This window comes from Pelophylax lessonae (genome assembly GCF_965119305.1).
Source record: "Pelophylax lessonae genome assembly, chromosome: 13".
In the NCBI taxonomy this organism is placed as follows: Eukaryota; Metazoa; Chordata; class Amphibia; order Anura; family Ranidae; genus Pelophylax; species Pelophylax lessonae.
Genome location: NC_138780.1, coordinates 51962470 through 51978340, shown reverse-complemented (window position 1 = coordinate 51978340; position 15871 = coordinate 51962470). Strand labels below are relative to the sequence as shown.

At 45.6% G+C, this 15871-nt stretch overlaps 1 protein-coding gene across 1 annotated transcript in view; it reads right to left on the bottom strand.

The window, feature by feature from the left end:
* Positions 1–15871, bottom strand: part of FSIP1 (fibrous sheath interacting protein 1) — a gene marked incomplete at its 3' end in the record, with an annotated part of 176591 nt that overhangs the window by 66651 nt on the left and 94069 nt on the right. Inside the window, exon 6 of the mRNA XM_082275840.1 lies at positions 8541–8647. Within this exon, the coding sequence (XP_082131966.1) occupies positions 8541–8647 (107 nt within the window). The remainder of the gene's footprint in view (positions 1–8540; positions 8648–15871) is intronic.

Here is a 15871-nt window from a genome sequence, read left to right as displayed (position 1 = left end):
AATGTGACAGGTTTTTTTTCTCAGAGTTAGGCAGAAAACTCTACTGTGACAAACACCGAATAGATCTTCTGGCTCTATGATTAAATTAGATATATTCCTGCATCAAATGTCACTATACCACAATATTCACATGAGCCGATTGTATCTCCATGGCACGCCTAACTATACCAATTGGTAGTGAGGATGTCACCCATAAATTGCTCTAGTACCAAATATCCTCCGGTACCTTCTACCACATATTTGTCTGCACACTGTAAATTGCAGGCTTGAGCAGCAGAGCTTCGGACCTGAGCCAGGAGTCATTTGTGTGTTATACAGCATGAGAGGAAGAATGCTGAACTCCTTTGTGTGGGTAACATAGTTGCATAGTTATTCTGTTTGAAAAAAGACACAAGTTCATCCAGTTCAACAAACACAGAAAATCCCCCAATAAAGCATAATCCAATTAGCTCAAGCAGAGAAAATAAATTCTTTCCTGATCCCCAAACAGACAATCTGATATTCCCTGGATCAACTTTACCTATAAAATAGTAGCATTCAGTTATATTATGAGCATTTAGGAAACAAATCCAGTCCTTTTTTAAAACAATTTACGGAGCTCTTGAGGGGGTCCATTCCAAATTTTCACAGCTCTTACTGTGAAGAAGCCTTTCTGTATTTGAAGATGTAAAAAAATGTAAAGTAATGCACCTGGGTGCCAGAAACCAGAAAGCAAGCTACTCACTAGGGGGGGAACCTCTGGGTGAGTCTAGGATGGAAAAGGACCTGGGGGTACTGGTAGACAACAAGCTTGGCAGTGGCATGCAATGCCAAGCCGCTGCAAGCAAAGCCAACAGAATACTGGGATGTATAAAAAAGGGATTCACTCCAGAAATAAAGAGATTATTCTCCCACTCTAAAAGACTCTGGTCCGGCCACATCTGGAGTATGCTGTCCAGTTCTGGGCACCTGTCCTCAGGAAGGATGTGCTGGAACTGGAGAGAGTCCAGAGAAGGGCAACAAAAATAATTAGGGGAATGGAGGACATCAGCTATGAGGAAAGACTACAAGCACTGAACCTATTCTCTCTGGAGAAGAGACGATTGAGGGGGGATATGATATCAATGTACAAATACTGTACTGGCAACCCTAGCATATGGAAAAACCTATTCAGAGAAAGGGAATACAATAAGACACGTGGCCACTCACTAAAACCAGAGGAAAGGTGGGACGCAGGGGGTTCTTCACTGTGAGAGCAGTAAGGATGTGGAATACTCTTCCGCAAACAGTCGTATCAGCAGGGAGCATTGATAGTTTAAAAAAACTATTAGATGGGCACCTTAAAGACCACAACATACAGGGGTATACAATGTACGGTTAAAAGCAAACACACACACACACATCATAGGTTGAACTGGATGGACTGATGTCTTTTTTCAACCTCACTAACTATGTAACTACTATGTAAGATTAAATCTCTTTTCCTCCAGCTGTAAAGATTGTCCCCTTGTCCTCTGTGATGACCTTAAGGTGAATAACTCTTTACCGAATTCATTTATGGACCACTTATGTATTTATCAGAGATTGACCGATTATCGGCAAAGCCGATATATGGAGGGCCGATCTGCACTTTCCCTGGTATATCGGAATTCGGCCCCGGAGGTTACCGATATTGCCGATATTTCGGGAAAGTGCATGTACCAGAGTGATGCCTGCACTTAGAGACATCACCCTGGTACCGGGGTCCATAGCCGACGGTCGGCTGTCTTGTAATGACAACCAATGTGGCTAAGTAGCTGCTCGGCTGTCATTACAAGGACAGGGAGGGGACGATCCCCCCCCCCCTCCCGCCACCTTACGGGGCTCGCCCGGGTCTCCCGTCCCATTGGGAGACCTGGGCCACCATCCTGCACGGCCACCGAAGAGAAGACCCGATCAAAGCTGCATTCAGCTCTGATTGGGTCTCCATGTAAAAACACGATCATGACATCACTTCCGGGTACTCGGCGCCAAATTTAAAAAATTACAGCATTCAAAACAGCCAAACTTGGTGTTTTGAATGCTTTTAAGTGCAGAGGAGGGGTTTGGGGGTCTTTTAGACCCCAGATCCCTCCACAAGAGTACCTGTAAAAAAATAAATAAATAAAAATAAAAAATAAATAATTTTATTAAATGTACAAAAATATCGGCCCATATTGGCAGATACCGATATGCGATGACCAAAATATCGATATCGGCAATAAAAAAACTATCACTAGTATTTATACATGTTCATCATATCCCCCCTTCATCTCCTCTTCTCAAGAGAGAATAAAATGCAGGTCAGCTAATCTTTCCTCATAGCTGAGCTCCTCCATGCCTCTTATCAGTTAGGTTGCCCTTCTCTGCAATTTTTTTTTCCAGTTTCCAAATATTGTTTTTGTGAACTGGTGCCCAAAACTGAACTGCATATTCCAGATGAGGTCCTAATAATGATTTGTACAGGGGCAAAATGATATCTCTCTCTTCAATTCATACCTCTCTTAACCACTTGCTGACCGTCCTATAGCGGTTTTACTGCTACAGGGCGGCAGCTGTGCGCAGGATCATGTACAGTACATATACATGATCCTGCGCTTCTGGAAGCCGGTGGCTTGCTCCTGCTGTGATTATATACAGTGGGAATTGATCAGTGGGTACTGCAGACTTGATGTCCACCAGCACCCACTAATCATCCTGCAGACAGACAGAATGGTGGTCTGTCTATGTAAACAAGGCAGATCGCCGTTCTCACAGGAGGGAAAGCATAGATCCTGTGTCTGCAAAGTAGGAACAAGGATCCATGTATTCCCCTAGTAAAAGCACCTCCCACACTCTAGTAAAACACAGACTAGGCACCCGGTTAACCCTTTGATCGCCCCTGATGTTAACCCCTTCCCAGTCAGTGCCATTAGTACAGTGACAGTGCATATTTTTAAGTGTTGATCACTGCATTAGTGTCACTGGTCCCCAAAAAGTCTCAAAAGTGTCAGTTAGTGTCCGAATGTCGGCCGCAATATAGCAGTCCTGCTATAAGTCGCTGCCATTACTAGTAAAAAAAAAATAAAAATAATAAAAATGAAAAAAAAATATCCCATAACCAATATACTTATACACAGGGCTTTTTTCAGCGGGAACGCAGTTCTGGCACCTCCAATGGGTGCTGGAGGGTCTACTGATGCTGGCTGATGAGAGATCTATTGTTGCTGGAGGGGATCTATTTTTGCATGGCAATCTATTGTTGCTGGTGGAGGATCTTTTGATACTGAGGGTTAATTGTTGCTAGAAGGGATCTACTGTTTAGGGAGGGGTCCACTGTTCCTGGCTGCTAGAGAGTCTATTGATGCTGGCTGCTGGGAGATCTTCTGCTGCTGCTGGGGGGGGGGGTCTATTGCTGCTGGGGGGATCTATTGCTGCTGGCTGTAGGGGATCTATTTTATTGCTTTTCTTGTTATCATAACCAAATTCTATACATTCCAATACAAAATTATACGTGGCTCTATATTCTCTAAAAGGGGCTGTACTGGAAGCTGGGTAGAGGGTGGAACCAAGGGTCAGTGCTTGGAGGTTGAAAGGGGTGGTTAGTGCTCGGAGGTGGGTAGGGGGCGAAGACACAAAGTAACTTAGAAGGGGGAGTTCCTGCACCTATTCTCTGAGAAAAAAAGCCCTGCTTATACATATAAATATATAAAAATATATATCAATATTTATTGGATATGTTTTATAGCAGAAAGTAAAAAATGTTTTTTCAAAATTGCTTTTTTTTATTGTTTATAGCACAAAAAATAAAAAAACGCAGAGGTGACCAAATACCACCAAAAGTAAGCTCTATCTGTGGCAAAAAAGTAAATTTTTTTTTTGGGTACAGCGTCGCACGACTGCGCAACTGTTAAAGTAACGCAGTGCCGTATCCCAAAAAATGGCCTGGTCATGAAAGGGGGTAAATCTTCCGAAGATCAAGTGGTTAATACAAGAAAGGATTTTGCACGCTTTGGAAACTGCAGCTTGGCATTTCATGCTGTTATTAAGTTTATGATCTACCGGAACACCCAGATCCTTCTCTACCATTAATTCCCCCAGCTGTATTCCCCCTAGTATGTATGATGCATGCATATTTTTAGCCCCCAAGTGCATAACTTTCCATTTTTCAACATTAAACCTCATTTGTCACACATGTACTCAATTAAAGGGTGCATTTGAGGTCAGCTTGTAAGTTGCAAGGACAGAAATGGTACCTTTAATCTCAGACCCTATACTGTTCATAAGTATAATAAAAAGTAAGGGTCCCAACACTGAACCTTGGACTATTAAGAGTATGAATCATTAATCAATACTCTCTGAATATGGTCTTTTAGCCATGTTTTCTATCCATTTACAAAATGATTTTTCCAAGCCTGTAGACTTTACCTTACACATTAGTTGAGTGTGGGAAATTTCGTCAAACCCTTTTGCCAAATCCAAGTATACCACATCCACAGCCACCCCTCTGTTAGAGCATTGCACTGTACTAACCACTGGGAATCATATCAGAAAACAATACACAGATGGTACCTAACACCCTATAGATCAGGGGTACTCAAATGTAAACTTGAAAGGTCCACTTACAAATTTTACATTCAGTCCGAGGTCCGGAAAAGTGACCGTCAAATTCCAAATACAGAACGCCAACAACAAAAAAAGGCATTCCCCAAAACTTGCCCCCATCCAATGCAGAGTGATCAGCGTGCGTGCCCCCATTAATGCAGAGCGACCATGTGCGTGCCCCCATTAATGCAGAGCGACCATGTGCGTGCCCCCATTAATGCAGATTGACCAGTGTGCGTGCCCCCATTAATGCAGAGCGACCATGTGCGTGCCCCCATTAATGCAGATTGACCAGTGTGCGTGCCCCCATTAATGCAGAGCGACCATGTGTGTGCCCCCATTTATGCAGATTGACCAGTGTGCGTGCCCCCATTAATGCAGAGCGACCATGTGCGTGCCCCCATTAATGCAGAGCGACCATGTGCGTGCCCCCATTAATGCAGATTGACCAGTGTGCGTGCCCCCATTAATGCAGATTGACCAGTGTGCGTGCCCCCATTAATGCAGATTGACCAGTGTGCGTGCCCCCATTAATGCAGATTGACCAGTGTGTGTGCCCCCATTAATGCAGAGCGACCAGTGTGCGTGCCCCCATTAATGCAGAGTGACCAGTGTGCGTGCCCCGATTAATGCAGAGCGACCAGTGTGCGTGCCCCCATTAATGCAGATTGACCAGTGTGTGTGCCCCCATTAATGCAGAGCGACCAGTGTGCGTGCCCCCATTAATGCAGATTGACCAGTGTGCGTGCCCCCATTAATGCAGATTGACCAGTGTGTGTGCCCCCATTAATGCAGAGCGACCATGTGCGTGCCCCCATTCATGCAGATTGACCAGTGTTCGTGCCCCCATTAATGCAGATTGGCCAGTGTGCGTGCCCCCATTAATGCAGATTGACCAGTGTGCGTGCCCCCATTAATGCAGATTGACCAGTGTGCGTACCCCCATAAATCTGGACTGCCGAAGCAGTCTGCTTCCTATTGTCATCAGCGGGGGGGTTAGAATTGAGAGGATCGGAGTGGCTGTGTTTTACACTGGCAGCGCTGCATGATTACAAAAAGCCGAGTACAAGTTCTTACCCGGCGGAGAGGATGTCCTACAAAGTCCCGCCTCCTGGACACCGGCTCCTATGATAGACGTCACCAGTGTTCTGTCTATCATAGGTAAGAGCCGGCCCAGGAGGCGGGACTTTGTAGGACATCCTCTCCGCCGGGAAAGAAGAAGTACTCGGCTTTTTGTAATCGTGCAGCGCTACAAGTGTAAGACACAGCCAATCCGATCCTCCCCGCTGATGACAGAAGGAAGCAGACCGCTTTGGCGGTCCAGATTTAAGTCTGTGTGGGTCCGGAGGCGGCCCGGAGTCCGCCTATTGAGGACCCCGGCTATAGATTATCAAAAATTTTCCCAAGCCATCCACACACATGTTGGAGAAACTGTGGCAGTGTGGGCACCATTGCCCCCATCCTCTGGTTCTGCAAATCCTTGAGCTCCTTTTGGAACCAAGTTTTTGCTCTAATTTCCTCTATTTCTGGATTGCATTCATCCCCAAATCCTACCTTAGCCATACTTCATATAGGCATAGATAAGTTCCCTCCTTCATCTAGAACTATAATCATTAATTTACTACACGCGGCTAAAATTAACATTACTAGGTTGTGGAAAACCTGTGACACTCCCTCCATTTCAAATACTATCGCCACTCTTAACCTCCAATGTGAAATGGAAAGGATAGTGGCCAGAAATAATCTACAACTAGATAAATTCAAAGATTTATGATCACTCTGGTTAGTTCACCCTAAATGCACTGTTCACTGATATTGAACTAATGACCTATTTTCTGTCTATATCTGTTTTTGTACTTCACTACCAGATACCTACTGATGTTGGCTCTCTTCTTTCTTTCTCCGTCCTTTCCTTCACCCCATCCCCCTCTTTACCTTCCCAACCCTCCCCCTTTCACCTTACCCGTCTAGATCTCACTTTGATTTAACTAACGTTAATACCAGCAATGTTACACTCCTTTTCATATCCTATGTCCCATTTGCTAAGATGATGTTTATTGAATATTCCATTATCTAGACAGTACAACTAATTAACGCTGTATTTAAAACGATAAACTGTATGTTATCTATAAATTTAATAAAGACATATTTTGAAATAAAAATCCCAGATGAGATGCATGCGCTGTTTATGTGCCATTTAGACTTTGGCCTTGATGAGTAATTTTTCAATCGACAGAATGGTTGGTTTTTTAGGTAGTTTCTTATGTCATATGGCTTTTGTGTTGGCTTATGTTAAAGTTTGTATACACGTTTTCTGCATTCTTATCTGTATGAAAAATTATTAAAATAAAGAGTGGTGGTAAGAAGAAAAAAAAAAACTGATGAAATAAATAAGGCGTGATTGTGAAGGGTGGGATATTTTTATTTGGTAAGATCAATCTTATATAATTCCAGTAATGAGACACTGTCAAACTTTTCTTCAGCCAAACCTCAATAGCGTTCACATAACCACACGCGCCTCCATTATAGCATGGAGAAAACTCAACCCAATTATTTCAGGGCTCAATTCAACACCCTGTACTTTACCCTTTAAGGGTGTTAGAACTTCTCAGCCCTTGTATTTCCCTTAAACAATGGGAAGAAGCAGTTATCCTATGGGTAGATCAACTTTTTTACGACAATCTCCCTAAACCCTTGGAATCTTTTCTGGCCAAAGTCAACCTACTTAAATCTGTCTTCTTGACATACAACAGGATTTCCACCTTCATAGCCAAACACCCCCCTCCTCGAAAAAAACTCCCTGACAATGTTTTAAATGTTTTATCCACCCCAAATCCTACCCACAAAGGAATCTCCCTGTTTTATAACACCCTACAAAGCAAAACAATTTTAGTTAAAACACCCCCCATGCTAAAATGGGAGGAAGACCTCCATAGATCCTTCTCCGATAATGGAAGATGGCCATTCATTGCAATTACTCATTGTTCCCAATGCGATATACAGTGGGACAAAAATGCAAAAACTCCTATCCCGTTAGTACTTAACGCCTTACCAACTTTCTAAATTTTCCAAGACCCAATCCTCTCTTTGCAGGAGAGAGTGCAGACAAATAGGCAACCTCCTCCATATATTTTGGACCTGTAAAAGCCTCACAAGCTATTTGAAAAAAAATGTCTCTATCATCTCAGAAATTACAGGGATCGTGACACAATCTGAACCAGCCCTAGACATAGAGAGGTTCCCCTGCAACTTAAGAACAGTAGTCATCCATTCACTAGTGGCTGCTAAAACAGTGATAGCCAGGCACTGGATGAAAAAATATGGCAATCAACCCTTCAGAATCCATAGATCTAATCAATATGCAATTCTCATTCTCGCATAAGAACTTCTCATGTGCGCTGTTTGATAATGTATGGGAACCATGGACAGATAGCAAATATTATTTTAGTATTTCTTTGTATGCTCTTTGTTTTACGTCCTTGATCATTTATATATAGAACATCTTATTGTATTAGCCTCTTTTTCGAGCATTATACTTACACCCTACTGTAATTTTGCAATTCTATGTTACAACTTGTTAAAATCAATAAAAATTATTGATTAAAAAAAAAATTTCGTTAAACGTTTTTTTATAAATTCCAAAAAAATCAACATTTTTACGATTTTGTGTTGGGCCGCAGGTTGGACAACCCTGGTGTAAATTATTTAATAGGGTATAATTAAAAAATGCACCAGCCTCATAGCAAAACTGAAACAGCCCCACAACCCACACTCCAAAAAAAAAAAATTCTATCAACATAGTCTTCTCTACACCTTTTCATAGTGACCTTCAGCCATCACAGACCACCTTCCCCATCCCATCTACAAGACCACTTAAAGTCCATCCACTGCGAACCCCTGCAGCAATCCATATAGACTCTCTGCCATTTATACTCTTGTGTTTGAAAAAAAAAACATACCTCAATGTTCCTTTGAATAAAATCTACTCTTCCTTTTTGGTCTTTATGCTTCTTCTGCTTTGCTTTCTGATTCAATCTCTCACTAGTTTCTATTCCAGAAGCTTTACCTGAAACAAAACCTGTTTTAAAAGACAATGTTTTGTTAAAAAGAGCAATAAAAACTATACTGCATTTTATACAAAAACAAGCAGAATGCAAGAAATTCACAGCTGTGTTTAGTGTATTGCCAACATGTATATATTTAATTTAGAAGTCTATGTGGGTATGGACAGACACATGAAAAAGTCTATGCTACCACTATGGGGATCAGCCCCAATATGCACCGGGAGTGTACACTGTGGGTTCCAGAAAAATAAGCACAGACATATACAAACACACACATTTATTTTGACATGCCAGTGTCATGTTGCAGCATGAAAAATTGGATTTTTGTAAGAACTTACTGTAAAATCCTTTTCTCTGAAGTTCATTCACAGACACAGCTCTTCTTAATCATAGACTATAGGATTATGCTCCTCCCACTAGGGATAGGCACTAGGCGGAAAAAAGGCTTGTCCAGATTCTCCAACAGAACCGAATGAGAGACCGCTCTCAACAGGAGATCGTCCAGGTATCCCAGTACCGCAATCCCCCTCCGGCGCAGCAATGCTAACACCGGAGCCAGAACTTTGGTAAACACCCTGGGAGTGGAGGCGAGACCAAAGGGTAACGTCACAAATTGATAATGCTGCTCCGTTACCGCAAAACGAAGAAACCGCTGGTGTCCAGCGTAGATAGGGATGTCCACTAACGTACGGATGTACTCCATCCGAAACCTCTGTACCTGCACAAAGCGGTTCAGGGCTTTGAGATCTAGGATGGGGCGCACCTTGCCTTCTTTTCTAGGCACGATGAACAGGTTTGAATAAAACCCCTGAAAGCGTACCGAAGCTGGAACCGGCACAATCACCCCTTGTGACAGCAAGTTGTGTACCGCCCCCTTCAAGTCCCTTAACCTGGCTGGGGACAATAGAAGATTGGACGGGAAGAACCTGTCTCCTGGACGAGACCAGAGTTCGATTTTGTATCTGAAACAGATCAAATCGTGAACCCATTTGTCCTGAATCAAGGAAGTCCAGGGTTCCCGGAAGAATCGAAGAAGTCCCCCCCACCCCAGACTCGGGTGAGGGTGCCCCTTCATGCAGACAAGGGCTTGTCTGCGGTTCCAGATTTGCTACCCTTGGACTTACCGGGCCATGGCTTCTTGGACCCCCTGCCCCCCCAAAGATCTAAACGGTTTACCTTTTTCCTGTGACCCGGAGGCATGAAAAAGACGTTTATGAGCAGTAAAGGAAGGCCCCCGCCTAGAGTGCGGCGCCTTGCCTTTAGAGGATTGGGGCAGATTAGTACTCTTACCCCCCGTGATACCCTTGATCAACTCGTCCAAAGAGGCTCCAAATAGCTTCTCCCTCGTAAAGAGAGATCAGCAACAGCTTTTTTAGAAGCCTGGTCAGCCGACCAGCATTTCAGCCATATCAGACATCTAATAGCAACCCCCACTGCTGACGTCCTGGCCACTAATAAGGCCAAGTCCGGGGATGTATCACACATGAACACCAGGGCTCAGACCAACTGGTCTAACAGTTCCAGAACCACAGGTGGAAGCTGTGTCATTTTCAAGTCACTCTTCAGCAACTTCACCCATTCAGTAACAGTCGGTGCTATGAGAACATTCACAAAGTTAGCTTTTAACATGTGACCCATCACCACATATACTGTACATGGCGGGATAAGGATTCCACCCGTCTATCCATGGGATCCGAAAAGGTCGGCGACTCTTCCAACAGCACCAGAGTCGCTTTATTCAACCTTGCCACCGGGGAATCCACCTTCGGTGGTACAGCCTACCTGCCTCCGAAAAGGGATAAGGGCGTTCAAAACGCTTAAGCACCACCAGCATGTACTTAATGCGTCGCCATTGTTCATCCACAATAGAGTGAAACAAGTCAGGACGAGGGAATACTTTACCTGATTTGCAATATTTGCGGGAGCCAAAAGATATCTGCGTACCTGACACTGGGTTCATCAGCCATTTTAAGAGTTCCCCACACAGAAACTATCATATTTTCCACCAAGGCACATTCTTGCGCGACAGAGGAGGAGGACAGATCGTGTCGGTGTCTTCCAGAATGTGAAGACACCGACCCCTCAGGGTGGTCTGCATCTGCGGCAGCCGTATCTGTGTCAGAATCCGAAGATTCTGCAGATGGAGGGGAGGACGAGGGACGTTTGCCGCTAGCAGCACCAGAACAAACCGACTGCACTTTTGACATCAGGCTTTGAAGAAAAACTGCAATCTCTAGCAGCAACTGCGAGCCGGAGGGTCCCGCGGTCATTTCCAGGGGGTCTGCAGAGGATATTTTATCCTGGGACTTAATTTGCAAACAAAAAAAATAAAAAACTTTTTTTAGTGCACTTTCCCTTTAAGACAGCGAAAAATGCGGTCTCCCTGTTATTACTGCGGACCCCAAAATCTGCAATGTCTAAATATAGCAGAGCAGGAGAGGTAAACCAACAGGGGACCCCCAGATCAGATAAAAACGCGCAGTCCTGGTCAGTGTCATAACGAAAGGAACACAGAAGAAACAGGAAGAGGAAGCAACTCTGCCTCAAGCATAGAAAAAAAAACGTGATGCATGCCAGTCCCGCGTCCAGACCACAAGAAAATGGCTGCTATACATTCTCAATGGGGAATTTTAGAAAATTGCTGCCCATACAAACTAATGGGAACACAGAGGCCATGAACCATGGCAAAATGGCGCCCCCCCCCCTCCGAGGTACGCCTGTTAGGCTTCCGGGGTGCCAGGGAACCCCTAGGGTCCGACCATTCCAGAGAGGGGCCCCCGCCCACCCCGCGACCTCCAGGGGTAGTGGGGGACATGTTGCTCACCATACCATGGTACCAGGCGGGCGCCACTCCGACTCAGATCACCTTCCACCCGGGATGGGGGTGCTGTTAGCCAAGAGGAGGCTGCAAGTCAGGGCATTCCAGGTCATCTGCTTCCCAGCGAGACTGTCCACTCGCAGGCTCGTCCCCATCCATCAGGGCACTGTCATGGCGAGGCCTAGTACTGGACTATAACCTGCTCACGCTCGCAGGCCAGGCTGGGAGACTTTAAGGATCTATATTATCCAGTGCAAAAACCACAGCCAGCTGTTGCTTGTAGTTCCTCTGGATCTTGGTCCTCAGGAACTAACTAGAAAAATAAGAAAAATCTCAAACTTTCCCTGTTACAGCTAAGACCGAAGTCCCAGCAGGGAACAAGGTCCTATCCCTGTCACTAGGCAGAAAAAACTGTTTGAGTATAGCAGAGGCTGAGGGGTTATGCCGGCTGGGACAGCCCCTATAGGCGTGGAAAAGCCTTTTTTCTGCCTAGTGCCTATGTGCCTAGTGGGAGGAGCATAACCCTATAGTCTATGGTTAAGCAGAGCTGCATCTGTCGAACGATAGAGGCATTTTGAGCACAATTTTGCAGGTGAGGAACTATAGGCATAGGAAAGGTATGGGTTTCAACTAGAGTTCTCACCCATACATGGTGCAGGGCTCCAGGATGCATTTCTTGTAGGTAGAAAACTGGATTGGCAATTTTCTCGGGGCTTGACAAGTCTTGGTTCTACAGCCCGGAGGCTTTGTAGAGTTTTAAGTGGGATGAAGCCTCCAACCCTAGGGTTAATGTTTTGAGGGAAACCAGTGCCAATTCCTTGTGTTTCCCATAGAAACAGGGGGACTCTTGTTACCAGGAGACAAAAGCTCCAGTGGAGGTGTAGCTCAGCGATCCCAAGAAGATGCGAGAGTGCTTCAGCCTGCTGGGATCTTAGATGTGAAAGGTTCCTATAAGGAAAGTCGACCAGTACCTTGCTTTGCATGTTACCAATGGGGGCATGATGTTGTGGCTTGCCATATGTTGGAGATAATCCTGTCTGGCAAGAGGCTCCTTCTTCAAGCCCAGTTTCTTGTGCAAAAGTAGAGAAAAGTGGAAAGATAGCGCTTGATCCGTAGGTTTATTTTACTGGTATTGTTATCTTAAGTTATTACTATTGGTGTAAATGATCAGCTTCTACACCCCAGAGGATCTCCACAATATCCTTGGCTTGTAGTGTGATGTAAAAAGAGTTTAAATTGTCTTCCACACCTTAGTAGCAGAATTTGACTGTTTCTCACCCAGTTTTAAGCCTTCTATATAGCAGTTTCTGTTTAAGTTAAAGACTTTGTTTCAGCCTACATATGAAATTAATGATCATTAGCTCCTGCTTGGTATAATTGGTTAATCAAACACCCAACTCTAATCCCACAAATTCCCTGACTTTGTGCATGTGTGTACACATGTAACAACTGATGCTGATTTGAAGCCAAAGGGTAGGCACGCCAAATATTGACTTGATTTAGATTTTTCTCCTGTTCGCTCACTTTGCATTTTGTAAATTGATTATTTTCAAGAATTAAAATATTGTTGAAAGCATTCTTACTATACAGCATTTCTTCACACCTGCCTAAAATTTTTGCACAGTACTGTATATACACAATAATGGCCTCTTATTATTGATTTACTAAAACTGGAAAGTGCAAAATTTAGTGCAGCTCTGCATACAAACCAGCTTCCAGGATTTTTGTCAAAGCTTAATTGCTTGCCACCTGCAAAAAGTAGTTGTACTGTGAGCAGGCAGCAGCTGCAGGTCAGGTGACGTACTGGTATGTTGCAGTTGTTCTTCTGGGTCAGGCAGGTGCTGTGATTGGACAATAATTTTGGCTGAAGTCAACTGATCGGCTGTGGCCAATCACACACAGAGTTCTGTGTAGTCTGCGTTACTACTACAGCGATTTCCAGTTTTCACTGGGATCCTACAGGAATGGTACATACATACTTACATTGGTCCAAGCTGAAACAATGTAACTATGTATGAATTGCCATGCCTAAACTTTTAAAACAAAATTCAGACTTTTTAACAGTGGCGGCCTGTGCATAGGGGGTGCCAGGGCGCCGCCCCAACCCCCCCTAAAAAAAAGGAAAGAAAAAAAAAATAAGATCACAAAAAGAACAATAAAGTTAAAAAAAAAAAAAACGCGTTCGCCGGCCTATGTGGTGGCTATGGGGGGGGGGGTTTACGACCCAGCAGAGGCGCCGATTGGCTGCCTTCTGGGACGTAACCTGGGCGCAGGTCATAGCGCTAAACACCCCCACTTTCGTGATATCCTGGCTGTGATTGGTCCAGTCTCCAGCCTGGACCAATCATCATCCAGGACATCCGATTGCTGACCCCGCTGATGTCGCAATGGGGGCGGTGCCGGTGCGTGCGTCAGTCACGCACCGTCACCGCCTGATCTCCTTCCCGTCGGACCGATCGGAAGACCCAGAGAGCCCGCCGCCATCAAAGAAGACTGAAGAGGACGAGGCGAGCAGCGCCGTGGACGTTTCCCGGAATCCCGCCGCCGTCAGAAGAAGAGGACTCGAGGAGAGGAGCAGCGCCGTGAACGTCTCGCAGGCAGTCCAGGAGGAGAGCAGGTAAGTGATTGAAGCCGACCTGTGACCTCACCTGTGCCATGCCTATACCATCACCTGTGCCATGCCTGTACCATCACCTGTGCCATGCCTGTACCATCACCTGTGCCATGCCTATACCATCACCTGTGCCATGCCTATACCATCACCTGTGCAATGCCTATACCCTCACCTGTGCCATGCCTATACCATCACCTGTGCCATGCCTGTACCATCACCTGTGCCATGCCTGTACCATCACCTGTGCCATGCCTATACCATCACCTGTGCCATGCCTGTACCATCACCTGTGCCATGCCTGTACCATCACCTGTGTCATGCCTATACCATCACCTGTGCCATGCCTATACCATCACCTGTGCCATGCCTATACCATCACCTGTGCCATGCCTGTACCATGCCTATACCATTACCTGTGCCATGCCTATACCATCACCCGTGCCATGCCTATACCATCACCTGTGCCATGCCTATACCCTCACCTGTGCCATGCCTATACCATCACCTGTGCTATGCCTGTACCATCACCTGTGCTATGCCCGTACCTTTACCTGTGCCATGCCTGTACCATCACCTGTGCCATGCCTATACCATCACCTGTGCCATGCCTGTACCATCACCTGTGCCATGCCTATACCATCACCTGTGCCATGCCTGTACCATCACCTGTGCCATGCCTGTACCATCACCTGTGCCATGCCTATACCATCACCTCAGCCATGCCTATACCATCACCTGTGCCATGCCTGTACCATCACCTGTGCCATGCCTATACCATCACCTGTGCCATGCCTATATCATCACCTGTGCCATGCCTGTACCATGCCTATACCATCACCTGTGCCATGCCTATACCATCACCTGTGCCATGTCTGTACCATGCCTATACCATCACCTGTGCCATGCCTATACCATCACCTGTGCCATGCCTGTACCATGCCTATACCATCACCTGTGCCATGCCTATACCATCACCTGTGCCATGCCTATACCATCACCTGTGCCATGCCTGTACCATGCCTATACCATTACCTGTGCCATGCCTATACCATCACCCGTGCCATGCCTATACCATCACCTGTGCCATGCCTATACCCTCACCTGTGCCATGCCTATACCATCACCTGTGCTATGCCTGTACCATCACCTGTGCTATGCCTGTACCATCACCTGTGCCATGCCTGTACCATCACCTGTGCCATGCCTATACCATCACCTGTGCCATGCCTGTACCATCACCTGTGCCATGCCTATACCATCACCTGTGCCATGCCTATACCATCACCTGTGCCATGCCTGTACCATCACCTGTGCCATGCCTATACCATCACCTGTGCCATGCCTATACCATCACCTGTGCCATGCCTGTACCATCACCTGTGCCATGCCTATACCATCACCTGAGCCATGCCTATACCATCACCTGTGCCATGCCTGTACCATCACCTGTGCCATGCCTATACCATCACCTGTGCCATGCCTATATCATTACCTGTGCCATGCCTATACCATCACCTGTGCCATGCCTGTACCATGCCTATACCATCACCTGTGCCATGCCTATACCATCACCTGTGCCATGTCTGTACCATGCCTATACCATCACCTGTGCCATGCCTATACCATCACCTGTGCCATGCCTGTACCATGCCTATACCATCACCTGTGCCATGCCTGTACCATCACCTGTGCCATGCCTATACCATCACCTGTGCCATGCCTGTACCATCACCTGTGCCATGCCTATACCATCACCTGTGCCATGCCTATACCATCACCTGTGCCATGCCTGTA